Raw genomic sequence first — 12,685 nt, 5'->3', positions numbered from 1 at the left:
CCTAAAAAAAAAACTCGTTTTTTGCAGTGTAATTATCCATATATTCATCTTATGATCTTTTTCACCATCTTCAGGTATTTCTGATGGGGAATCAATCTGCAAAACACAGAAACTACCACTTCTTCATCCATCCCATCTTCATCTGGTTAAACGTTTGGACTCTGGTGGTTTTATAGTCCTTTTCCTCCCTTTTATAGCATCTTGGTGGCACCAAGCCCTAAAATGATATCAGGCTCCTCCTCAGCGATGCCTGATTTACAGGGTGAACTTGGCAGTGGAAAAAGATATTTCAGGAGCTTGCTGGCCGATTGGTCTGAGTATCCTGTATTTCCATAAACAGGAGCTCCATATCCATATCCAAGACCTCATATATATACCTCAGGGATGATTTCTTCCCACTGCTTCTGGCCACTGCTGTCCTCCTCCTTGACTCTCTGTTTCGTCGTAGGTGAGACCTGTTTCCCTTTCATCCTCCTCTTCCTCATTCTCTCTGTATGCCTGAACAGAGCTGGTAAATGGATACAAAGCAGCTGAGTGGAGTCCATTAAGACACTTTTTGGAGAGACCTGTTGGTAAAGTGCTCAAAGTCCAAAGTGGAGGTAAATGTGATGGAAAAGGCTGAATGCTGCGGGATGTGACCTGAAGATGGTTTAAACAGTGCTGCACAGAGGTTTGACTGGGTTTGGGATGTGAGATCTGTTTGCTTCTGTCTTTTGCTAAATATTCAAATTACTGTATTTATGATCATTGAGTCTAATTTTGGAAGCATCTGGCTGTTCTGGAAACTTTTGATTAATTCCCTGATTGCGATTGAAGTGAGCTCTCTCAGCTCTGGTTTTTGGTTGTTCAACAGGTTTTGTCGTTTTAAAGGAGCATGCTGCAAAAATATGAATGTAAGAATATCATTTGGTGTAAAAGTGAGCCGACAAGACTTTTCTTTTTTCAAAAATCGATGCCTGGTCAGTTTTGAAATTTGACCTTGCACTTGAATGTTTCTGGAGCTTTGATCTGGAAAAAGAAGAAGAATAATAGTTATTGTTTTTAGAATCTTTGCACTACAAATTAATGTTAGCTAAAGTAATTTATTAAATCTTAAATCTGCCTGTGTGGTGAGATTTTCTTGGATGATTCCTGTTGTGTTTCAAGATTCTGACTTAATGGAATGGAAACTTAAACCTTTGAATTATTTATAGTAAAAATAACTCTTGAAATTTGATTCTGGGACTGACTTGTTTAGACTTGTTTAGATTTAGATTTGTTTTTGCAGTGTGTGAGAGTATGTCCATTGACAGGCGGCTGTTGGCAGTTAACTCGCTGCCGCTGCACATTCTGCTTCTCCACGAAAGGAATTGAAGTGTTAACTCCCAGAGGATATTCAGTTTTGAACACCTGTAAAGCAGCTTATTGCAGGCGTCAGCCGGGGGACATTTGAGTCCATAACTCCAAACTTAGCTCTGTCACCACTCAGCTGCCCATCAACTGTTTTAATAGATCACATTTCATACAGAGGATGGTCTTTGATATTTAAGCACAGTGCAGACGACAACATCGTTTATTCTCCCTGGTCTCAATGAGATTCTCTCCTCTTCTGTTTTTCCTGTTTAACAGGTTGTGAAGAAAAGAAACCGCCACCATGTCTGAGTAAGTGTTGCCTCTTGATTATTAATCACTGATTTTTAGTATTGTATTTTTTACTAAAACATCATCTGTCACACAGTCTTCTAATCTAATCTAATCTAATCTAATCTAATCTTCTAATTAGAAGATTAATTTAGTCTAATCTACATCAGGACAAGTTAGAAAAGAAGATAAAGGAAAGGAAAGAAGGAAGGGAAGGCAGATGACAAAATGACAAAAATAGTAAGAGAGGAAGGATGAAAGTACAGAAAGACAAAAGAAGGAGAAAGAAAGATGTAAAGCATGTTATAATGGAGGGGAGCCACTTCAGCTGAAATAAAGACCACCTCCCTTAACATTATGAAACGTGAGAACTTTTATAAAAGAGATTGTTGAACATGTCTTTTATTGAACGTTGACATTTATTAAATTGATCAAAGACTGATGATTGTTGTTTGTCATTCTTACAGGAAGAAGATGACTTCAAGCCGCAGGCATACCCTAAAGGTACGATACATTCTGTTTGAGATTTAATGATTGACAGGGGATACTGATAATAAATTCATATTAAAAAATAAAGCTGCCTATTAGCTCATGATGTTGATACTTTGTTAATATGTTGCTGATATGTTGTTAATATGTTGTGAAAAATAGGAATTCAGGATGTAGAACATATGAAGTGACATCTATAAAGTGGTTATGCGATTATTAGATTAACCCTGCTGTGAGTCAACATATGTCTTTGTTAAAGGGCCAGTCATTTTTAACCACCGCAGGTAAAAACACATCGTTAATCGTTAATGTAAGAAGATCTTATTATTGATTATTGAAGATAAATAGCCAATTGATCAGTAACTAACTGTACATTACAGTTAACAACCAACCGCTTCATTTATGTGTTGGTGTGTGTTGTGTTTATGTTGTTTGTGTTGTGTTTGTGTATGTTTTCAGTGTATATGTTTGTGTGTTGTGATTACGTTACGTGTGTTTATGTTGTGTGTGTTTGTGTACGTTGTGATTGTTTTGTGTGTTTGTGTTGTGTTTATGTTGTGCGTGTTGTGATTGTGTATATTGTTTTTGTGTGTGTTGTGTTTGTGTGTTGTGACTGTGTGTTTTGTGCGGCATTACTGTAAATAATTAGATTTATGATGTAATACTCTGATAGTTGTGATTATTGATTATTTGTGGCAGCACAACAGAGTTCATGACAGTGCAGTGTACAGTTGTGTTTGTTGTTGTTGTTGTTTCGTGTAGTTTTTGTGTTTCAGTCTTCATCATCATCTTGTCATTCACACACACACACATTCATTTAATTTGATTTTAATTGTGTCTGTGTTTAGTTTGAGCGATATGTTGTGTTTTCTTGTGTTTTCCCTGATGAATCTTGTGAACACTACATCTCAGCAGAGGCAGTTTAAAGCTCTAAGGGGCCGCCTGCTGGTGGAAACAGTCTAACGCACAGAAAGCTTTTGGAATTATTTTGATTTAATGTAATTAATTTAATTGAAAGACTTTGACATTTAAAAAGCAGACAGGAAGCTGCTTATGCAGGAAAACGGAATCAAATTGAAAGTTATCAGCGTTGAATAAGTCTGACAAACACAGCTGTCAGTAAGAAGTTTAACATCTTTTCTTTATTCAAACAAGAGGTTTCCTCTTAAATCTCTTCTATAAGAGTAAAAAAAAAGTATTCACCATAAAATTTTAAGGAAAACTTGAAGGCATTAGGTAGATCTTACCTAAAAAAAATTGAATCTTTGCTGTGATTTTCTGGATGATATGTTTGATGATATTTAAATTATTTTCTATCATCATGTTTTATTTATTGTCAGTGATTCAGTGTTTTACCCTCCACTGGAGGGTATTTCTTTTTCATCAACATAAAAGCAGACAGCAGGTGAACTCTGACCTAAGGACAAAGGAATACCTCCATGACCAAAATAAGGACTTAGGAAATAAGGACGTGGTTTTAAATCATTTAAAACAGTGACTTTGCTGAAGATAAAATCTTTACTGTAATGAAATCTTCAAAAAGTCTCTCAAAAAAGTTGCATAAAATCCCACAGAAAAATATAAACCATGTTTTTGGGAGGAAATTATATATATGATACATCTTCACATGTGGAATTACATTTAAAAAACAAGGGTTCACATGTAGAGAAAAAGTTTTTGGTCGGTTTACTGAATGAAACCATTTTTAAAAACCATTAACACAGTTGTTTCCTTCTTTAATTGATTGTTAACTCTGTCTCAATCTGTCCTGCAGAGTCTGATCCTGCAGATTGCAGCAAACTGGATCGAGCAGGAGAAAAAAGAGCTTGTTATCGCCAAGGAGACCTACATGAATGAGAATTGTCCAAAACCCTCTCTGAGCGGAGACCAAGCCACCCTCATGGTGAGAGACGCTATAGCTTCAAACAAAAGTTTCATTTCTACATCAAAAATCACATTAGTTGGTGACTGTGTTTTACTTTATGTTGATGATGTTACATTTTATTTCACTGTGACCATGCTAGCAGCTTTATGAGCAGAGCTAAATGCTAATGTAAGCATGTTTACATGCTCACAATGGAAAACGCTAACAGGCTGGTGTTCAGCAGGTAAAACGTTGACAATTGTGTTAGCATGTTAAGATTGACTAATTAGCACGAAACACAAAGTACAGCTGATGGCGATGGGAATGTCCTTCGTTTTGCAGATATTTGGGCATAAAATACAATATTGGACAAATTATTTTGGACTGATGATGGCACTAGATTAAATTGAAGGGTTTATCAAAGTTATTAAAGTTCATCCATCGTTGTCTGAACCAAATTACATGGCCATCTAAGCTATAGTTGAAAGATATTTCAGTCAAAATCATAAATGTGAATGTCATGGTTTTGCTAGAGGAAAGGTCAGAGGACCAAAGTCAATAAGATTCATCCTCTGGGAACCATCAATCCCTTTACAGAATTTCATTGAGCAAAGCAGTCACTGCCATCCTCAGAGCATCTGTTTGAAGTATGATATTGATCAGTGAATGATCTTGATCAGTAAGTAAACATCATACATCTGTGTCTCTAGGAAACCTGCAAAAAGCTGCATGCCCTCTTAGACAAAGTGGATGAAGAAAGGTACGACATGGAGGCCAAAGTGGCCAAGACTGACAAAGAGGTACGTTTCAGATTTAATGTCATTTCAACTTGATCATTTGGTCCTACATTGTGCTCATGCTGATTGCCTGCTGATTCTAACAATTCATACCTGGTGTCATGGTGACTTTCAGTCAACACAAGATCTGTGATAGTGGTTATTAAAGTTTGTCTTTAAGTCAACTTTAAGTGATTTCCTTCCAAGGTAACACTGTCATACATATACAAATGCATCACATGGGAGTAAAGAAGGGATTGGTTCTGTATTTTTCTTACTGTCAACAACTCTAATGTAGAGACCAAAATAACTACTATTATGTGACTTCATGCCTGTAATTCTTAGCTCCAAGTCCATTGGTTCCTACTGAAGACAAAAATGTTTAAAAACAGCTCACAAATATATAGTTTTAGTTTCACCAGCTGTTCACTGTAGTTTTTATTTAACAAACCAGAGGAAATTGTGAATTTATTGGGGACTATTTTCAGGAGTGGATTAGTAGCCAGCTATGCTAGCTGAGTGGCTAACTTCACTATTTAAAGATGCCAAGGTGATTATTAAGACGAGAAAAAACACAAAATACAAAACAAACCGTAACAGTATGTGCAAAACTAACTGAGAAGTGAAGTGACTAACTCAGGTATGAACAGAAAGTGTATGTTTACTGTAGAGTTGACAAGAAGTAAAGAGATGTGCAGTTTGTAAAGCTGGAATACATCACACTACATTGCGGCAGCAGGACAGGACTGAGTCGAAATGAACCAAACCATGTTTGTTCATGGTTTGTAGACAAAAATGGCTTGCTGTGGCACAGAGGAAGAAGAAGAATCAGGCTTTGATACGGACACTTGTTAGAATGAATTAATTGTTGGTTTGAGTCTGAACATGAAATTTCATCAGACTCACCCTTTAAACTAACGTGCTTTGTCACTGTTGGCTGGATTTCACCTTTAAACTGCTTGGTTGCTCTTAGATCGATGACCTGAAGATCAAAGTGATCGACCTGGCCGGTGTGAAGAAACCCGCTCTGAAGAAAGTGCGTATGTCTGCTGACGCCATGCTGAAAGCTCTTCTTGGCACCAAACATACAGTCAACATGGAACTGAGGTCCAACCTGAAGCAGGTCAAGAAGGAGGTCAAAGAGGAGGTGAGTCTTTAAAAGAGGGCAGCCAGACAGAACAGAAACAGATCAATGTACCATTGACACTTTTTGACTGAAATGTTTGTGTCTTGCAGCCTGCAGAGGCAGTCGGCGACTGGCGTAAGAACATTGAGGACAAAGCTGACAGGAAGAAGATGTTCGAGGCTTCTTAAAGAATTTAACCGCTCATGTAGTTGCTCTGGGCTGTTAGCACTTTTTATGGAATTTATGGAATTTTTCATTGACTTGAAATACCTTTTGTTTCATTAAATCTGTCAGTGTCAGCTTCGCCTGTTATTGTACATTTGTATACCCAGTCGTTTAGACAAGTAATAACTCCTTAATTTCAATCTAATATCAGACTTTTATTCTTTAGTGTTACTTCCTGTTACTTTCTGTGCTGATATTCACTTTTGACAACTTCCTGCTCTTAGTGTTTTTGTAATAAATGTGTTTTCTTTCCTACATCCGCTGTCATGAGGTATTCTGTCTTCGACTTAGTGACGCACAACACTGCAGACGAAGCGCACGACACACCCTGATCGAGTTGAAATGATCACAAGAAACAAAAGTTCACAAGATCGACGTTTAGTTTGTTTTTCTGCTTGTTTTTGTTCAACGTTAAAGAAAAACCTGCTCGGAAACAGAACTAATGCTTGTTTTTAAGTTCAGTGACCTCAGACACCAACTACAAGTGAAAGTTAATATTTTCTGAAACAAAATTATGTTTTTTTATTAAAATGCAAGCCTTTACAAACCAAAATTATTACTAAAAATTCTGTTTTAGCAGAAGTGTCACTGAACTTTGTGATAACGAGTTCTGTTTGAAGGTGGTTTCAGACTTTAACGAGGTTGTGTTGTGCTCTTTGTAGTGCTGTGCATGTCAGTGAAGGACAAGACACAATATCTATGTTATATATAATATTTTTTATTATATATTTCAGTGTTCAGGGAGCTGTGAAAAGTGAATGTTGACTAGTCTTTTTGTAATTCTTGCTAAATAGATTCAGAGAAATATGTTTTTACTGCTAAATTCAAATGACAAAACAAAACAGTATGTCCAAAATGTCTGTCCAAAAGTTCACTTACTAGCTTTTTGCCAGAGCTTTCAACCCTGTCTTATCTCCTCTTCAGACCAAGGTTTCATATGTAGATCATATATTATTATTATCATATTTATCATATATTGTATAATATACATATATTGACTTTTCTGTATTCTCACTCAAAGTTTCAAACCTTTCTAAGGACAAAAAAATCACTGACTTGTATACAAGTATGGAAGAAATGTGCCTATTCCTAAGTCCCCTCATTTAGCATTATACATTTAATAATTGTCAAAATAATTAGTTATTAAAGTTATTTGATAGTTAATTAGTCAATATAATAGTTATTATATTATATTATTTATTTATTTATTTATTTATTTATTTTATTATTTATTTATTTATTTATTACTTATAACTATGTCATTATTATGTAACAATTATCTTACATTTAATAATTGCTTTATAATACACTACAATGTGTTTACACAGCCTCCACTTATGGGTGTCCACAGAAGGAGCTATAGTTGTTACAGTATAAAGCATTGATTACATGTATGTATAATGCTAAATAGGAGGACTTAAAGTGTCACCCCCTGCATTGCCCACATGGTGTCAGCAGAGGACTTCCTTACTGTCTTCTCACTGTTCAGTATCTGCAAACATCTCAGGCAGCATGATGTTAATGTTGGACAGAAGAAGACAGAAGCCAGCCAGTACAGTCAAATTCTTTAAATCACAACATGGACAGATTGCTGCAGTACAGTACGTTACTACAGTTTTGTGTTGTCAGAGGTGTTCACTGAGGTGTTTTTAATCCTTTTTTTAGTCAGTCAGTTTGATTACTGGTTATTAATAATTTAGTTTATTAGAATATAGTTTATTACTCTTGTGATTACTGACTGACCAGGATGGACACTGAATGACTTTATAATATTTAGAAAGAAGCCATTTCTATGTCTATTTTTTACTAAAAGGTGTCTGTACCTTGTATCTCCATTGATAAAAACATGACTGTTTCCCAATTGATCAATTATTGATCAGAGATCGACACTGCTAAGTCAAACAGAAGGTGAGCAATGTCTTTTAGTCACTAAAAGTCAAGTTGTTTTGTCTTTGTATTAATTGTTTTTCTGTCCCTGTTGTGTTTTCAGTTGCTGTGTCTGAATCCAGCAGGAATATGAGGTATGTCTCTAAACGTCTCTAATAACAAGAAGTTTTTATCTCTATGACATTCTGCGTTGTATTTTGCTATTGTGGTTAAATATATTGAGTTTTCACATTTTAAAAAGTTTATATTTGGACTAATGACACATTTATGTCAAGTATTGCAATTACCTGTTTTTGACTTGTGCATCAACATTCATGTTTTAGCTACAAATAGAAAACTCAAATTATTCTGAGAGTTGCAATATGTCCTACTTGATGCCTGGAAAAGAGACATGGATGTCACATCACTGATTTAATCAATACAATGCAATATTCACTATGCACTGTATTTTTTTAGCCTTCACATGACCCTCTCTTGAGTTGTTCAATTACATGAATACTGGCAAGTCAGGAATATTTCTCTTTTTCTTTTTTATTTCTAATCTATCTCTAACATTAATTTAACACCAATTGAATCATTAAAATCCAAATAACTGTGTTAATGTTCAGCATTGAAATGACCCATGAATAGAACCTGTCAAGTTAGAGACGCTAGATGAACAGAAGCTAGCTACACTTGGTTATAATTTTATAGGACTATTAACATCTTTGTTAGATTCTTTCTAACTGCTTGTGAGTACAAAATAAATAAATAAATAAATAAATAAAAATTTAAACAGCGACAAATTAATCAACATAATTGCAAATGTGCTATTGTTATCCAAAAGGTTAATTTTTAACTGCTAGATTAGCATTTAAAACAACAATAAAACAAACATAAAATCAGAGGAACATTGGTAAAACATTAAGCTGCTAAACAGGATTAAAATCTTAAAGGAGTGAAGCAACACAGGCAAAGTAGGACGCTTACAAAGCAAACAGTTAAAACATATGTTATATTACATAAGCCAGGGGAAACACAATCTGACAAACACGGATAAAACCAAGTTTCAAAATTTAATTAATTTTTATTTATATAGTGCCAAATCATAACAGAAGTTATCTCATGATACTTTCCAAATAGAGCTGATCCAGACAGTGACAAGGAAAAACTTCCTTTAACAGGCAGAAATCATGAGCAGGACCAAGCTCATTAGTGGGTGGCTATGCAAAGGAGCAACACGAACACTATATTGCATGTATTTAATGAAAGATATTCTAAAACTGGAAAGCTCTCACTGTGAAGATTTATCTGGTCAAAAGGTATTTTAGATATCTTAACCAGGACATTATTAAGTTCAGATCTCTTCATGTCGTACTACTGAGGAATGCTGGCCATCTGGGACAGACAAGGTATCAGTAATGAATGATTTACGAGGCAAGTGGTCAAAGAGTCAATATATTTCAGGCCCTCATTGGCCCGGATTGTTAGTGAGTTCCTCATGGCCATAAAGGGTAACATTCAAATTCTTGTCTAAGCCCATATATACCCCCACAGATTTTACTTTTTAGTCTGTGACTCCCTCCCTGTCTTGTCAGTCTCTGCCGTCCTCATCATCGTCACTTTGTGGGTGAGAAACTCCTTTACTCTGTGGGTTTTGTTGTTAAAGTTAAGGTGATGCTCAGTGGGAAAATACATTTTAACTACTACTACTATTTTGACCAGAATGAGTGGTCTTACATTACCTCATGTTTTTCATTTTTATTCAAGTATTAATCATGTATTGACAAATGTGGTGAGGAATATTTTTGAGTTTACAAAAAATGAAAAAAGAAGAGCACCATTAGATTTTTAAAAGGAACTGAAGAAGAAATGAGCTTGGAGTTTTAAGTTATACTTCTAAATTTCTTCTTTCTTTTTTTTTTACTTTTTAAACCAGATGCTCACCAATCTTTGCATAAAATACTCACATGTCTGGATCTTAAAGTCAGACCACTTTTGTAACCTCCTAAAGAAGTTGTGGGTGATATTATAGTCAAATAGTATCAAACTTATAATTTTGCATTTCTAGATTCATTAAGCCAATTTGAAAAAATCAAAAATTAAAGTAAGGCTGAAAAGTCTTTTGAAATATTATATCTGAAAATGTTCAGGTGTTGTACAAAAGTGAGTCAGATAAAATTATAAATATTAATGGAGTTTTGTTTTATATGCAGGATTTTAGTTGATTTTCATACATAACTGAAAACTGGCATTTTTATTTCCCTAACTTCTGCTGTCAGATGATGCAACTGCTCCTTAAGAAATTATCATGAAAGTCATCAATAATCTTGACCCTGAGCCAGGATTAGCATTGACCTGATTGGCTCAGGTCCTCAGTCAGTAACATGGGTACTGACATTTCTATTTATAAAACAGAGGAATTACCTTGGGGCGGTGTTTAGCTCAGTTGGTAGAGCAGCCGTTGATATTTATGCAATTCATCAGCTTAAGTGACTGGAGCACATATAAAGTCTTATTTATTTAATACTGTATTTTATTCAGACAAAGTTCTTGTACATTTGTTTTCTTATAAGACAGTAAACTTAAATGCATTTGAGAAGTTTGAATTGAAGATTTTTGGAGAAAACATGAGTTCATAATTCACCAAAGTGATTTATGGAAATCGATATTGTTTTGGTATTGCAGCCTGAATGGTTTCATATTTGTCTTCTTCTGATTATTTACAGTCTGAAACTAAAAAGAAGCCAAGATGTCTGAGTAAGTATGAGATTAGTCTGTGTGAGATATTGAACCCTAAAAAGGAAGAAACATGTAGTTATTAATATCATGTGTTCATTAATTAAAGGGGAAAGAAGATGACATCGAGCCGCAGGCATCACCTCAAGGTAAAATTTAACACATGACAACTTGACTTTACATTCAGCTGTCTGCTGATCAAATCATTTGCTAATGTGATAGGATCACAGTCAGCCCTGTGGAGTGATTGTCACTGAGTGTTAGCTTTTGCAAAAACAAGAAACATTTTAGTTTCACTGGAATGACTTCAGAGTCTGTGTGTTCTTGTCCTGCAGAGTTTGATCCTCCAGATCGCTGCTAACTGGCTTGAGAAGGAAACTTCTGAAATCGCAGCTTCCAAAGAAGCTTACATGGCTGAAAATTGCCCCACCCCTGACATGAGTGGAGACCAGGCTGCTCTGATGGTAAAACACACAAATAAACCTTTGAGTCCTGAAGAGAAGAGGAACAGAGGCTGTGAGAAGCTCATTTGGTGCTAAAAAATGTCTCCTTTTTCATATTAACAGGAAATCTGCAAAAAACTGCACCAGGCCAGCGACAAGATCGATGAAGACAGATACGACTTAGAGGCCAAAGTTGTAAAGGCAGACAAAGAGGTACAGTTTCTTATAGGTGCTTTAATGTAAGGAGTATATACACTGCCTGGGTTAGATTAAAGAGTAATTCAACTTAGATGGATGGATGTAGCTCTTGAATTAGTGTCTTGGACATCCAACTTGACACAGATGCCATAAAAATATCAGAGACCTGTTTATATAAACAGGGAGGAAATTACCTGATGACAGAAAGGTCAGAAAACACCACACCAACTCTGTATAACAATTTGTAATCTGGCTCAGGCTGATGATATGAGCCTACTATTAGTCGCATCTTGTGAACAGCATTCTTCCCTCCCTCCACTATCTGCATGCTACTGTTTTCAAACTCCAAAACAACATCAGCCTTTGGGCCAACAGCCTAAATGTTGAATATAGCAAGTTATCTTAAACCCTAACCTGGTCACTAATGGTACAAATGTAATGAAGCTAGCTTTTATTTTGTGAGAATTTAGTCATTTTAATGTCAGGACTCGACTCTAAGTGATATACAGTACTATTGGACTTTGCTCCACCCAAGATTATTGTGGTTGTTTTAGAGCAGGGATAAGAGGTGAGGGGCTATTTAATTAACAAACAGCAATAATATCAAATATCATGATAAAATGAATAAATATTAGGACTGTTGATGTGGTAGAATAAATTTAAACTTGTAAAATTTAGCATGCTTTGACTCTTGATGGCGCCTGATGTTAGAATCGTGCATGCAGCAGTCATTTGGCAAGTACATCCATTCGTCCTCACTCACAAGTGTGGTTGTGTCAGCGAGCTTTAATTTTTGAGCCTCTGTCTGTGTTTCTAGATTGAAGAGCTGAAGCTGAAGGTGGTCGAGCTGGCTGGAGTGAAGAAACCCGCCCTGAAGAAAGTACGTATGTCTGCTGACAGCATGCTGCAGGCTCTGCTGGGAGGAAAACACAAGGTGACCATGGACCTGAGAGCCAACCTGAAGCAGGTCAAGAAGGAAGTCAAAGAGGAGGTGAGTCACTGTTTCAGATTCATTTTAGACATTATTCACTGTCACGCACATTAGCCACATCACTGTGTTGAATGTCTTTGTCCATCAGGCCGGCGATGGGGTCGGCGACTGGCGTAAGAACATTGAGGACAAAGCTGACAGGAAGAAGATGTTCGAGACTTCCTAAAGACTTTCACTTCACCTGTTACATCTGACCGTTTTTGTTGAATTGGAAAAACTCGTGCCATTAAATATTTTTTTTTTCAATAAGGCAACGCTGTCGTACTGCAGTTTTTCCAGATTATCTTTGAAACTTCAACACAAAAGGGTAATTTTTTCATTGGTTGGGTTTTTCGTCACTCGTCATTT

General features: G+C 35.9%; 2 protein-coding genes across 6 annotated transcripts; both read left to right on the top strand.

Moving 5' to 3' along the window:
- The first annotated feature begins 370 nt into the window (after positions 1–370).
- Positions 371–6,178, top strand: LOC104930619 (troponin I, fast skeletal muscle). Of its 2 annotated transcripts, none has more exons than XM_010745456.2 (7): positions 371–448; positions 1,609–1,641; positions 2,088–2,124; positions 3,884–4,012; positions 4,684–4,773; positions 5,723–5,896; positions 5,986–6,178. In XM_010745456.2, exons 2-7 carry the CDS (start codon positions 1,634–1,636, stop codon positions 6,061–6,063), a joined length of 516 nt encoding a protein of 171 aa, XP_010743758.1. In that variant the 5' UTR covers positions 371–448; positions 1,609–1,633; the 3' UTR covers positions 6,064–6,178. The 2 variants fall into 2 exon arrangements, with proteins under 2 accessions (XP_010743758.1, XP_019123202.1); XM_019267657.2 differs by lacking the exon at positions 371–448 and adding an exon at positions 526–599.
- A 1,177-nt stretch (positions 6,179–7,355) lies between these two features.
- LOC104930620 (troponin I, fast skeletal muscle) lies at positions 7,356–12,591 on the top strand. 4 transcript variants are annotated; one of them, XM_019267655.2, is made up of 8 exons: positions 7,356–8,008; positions 8,091–8,121; positions 10,696–10,726; positions 10,815–10,854; positions 11,041–11,169; positions 11,272–11,361; positions 12,164–12,337; positions 12,426–12,591. In XM_019267655.2, exons 3-8 carry the CDS (start codon positions 10,719–10,721, stop codon positions 12,501–12,503), a joined length of 519 nt encoding a protein of 172 aa, XP_019123200.1. In that variant the 5' UTR covers positions 7,356–8,008; positions 8,091–8,121; positions 10,696–10,718; the 3' UTR covers positions 12,504–12,591. The 4 variants fall into 4 exon arrangements, with proteins under 4 accessions (XP_019123200.1, XP_019123199.1, XP_027128886.1 ...); XM_019267654.2 differs by having other exon boundaries at positions 7,356–8,121; XM_027273085.1 differs by lacking the exons at positions 7,356–8,008; positions 8,091–8,121 and adding an exon at positions 8,522–9,592.
- Positions 12,592–12,685: the final 94 nt, after the last annotated feature.

This window comes from Larimichthys crocea, chromosome XXI (genome assembly GCF_000972845.2).
Source record: "Larimichthys crocea isolate SSNF chromosome XXI, L_crocea_2.0, whole genome shotgun sequence".
Taxonomy (NCBI): domain Eukaryota; kingdom Metazoa; phylum Chordata; class Actinopteri; family Sciaenidae; genus Larimichthys; species Larimichthys crocea.
Note: the sequence above shows the minus strand (reverse complement) of the source record. Positions and strands in the feature narration are given on the sequence as shown.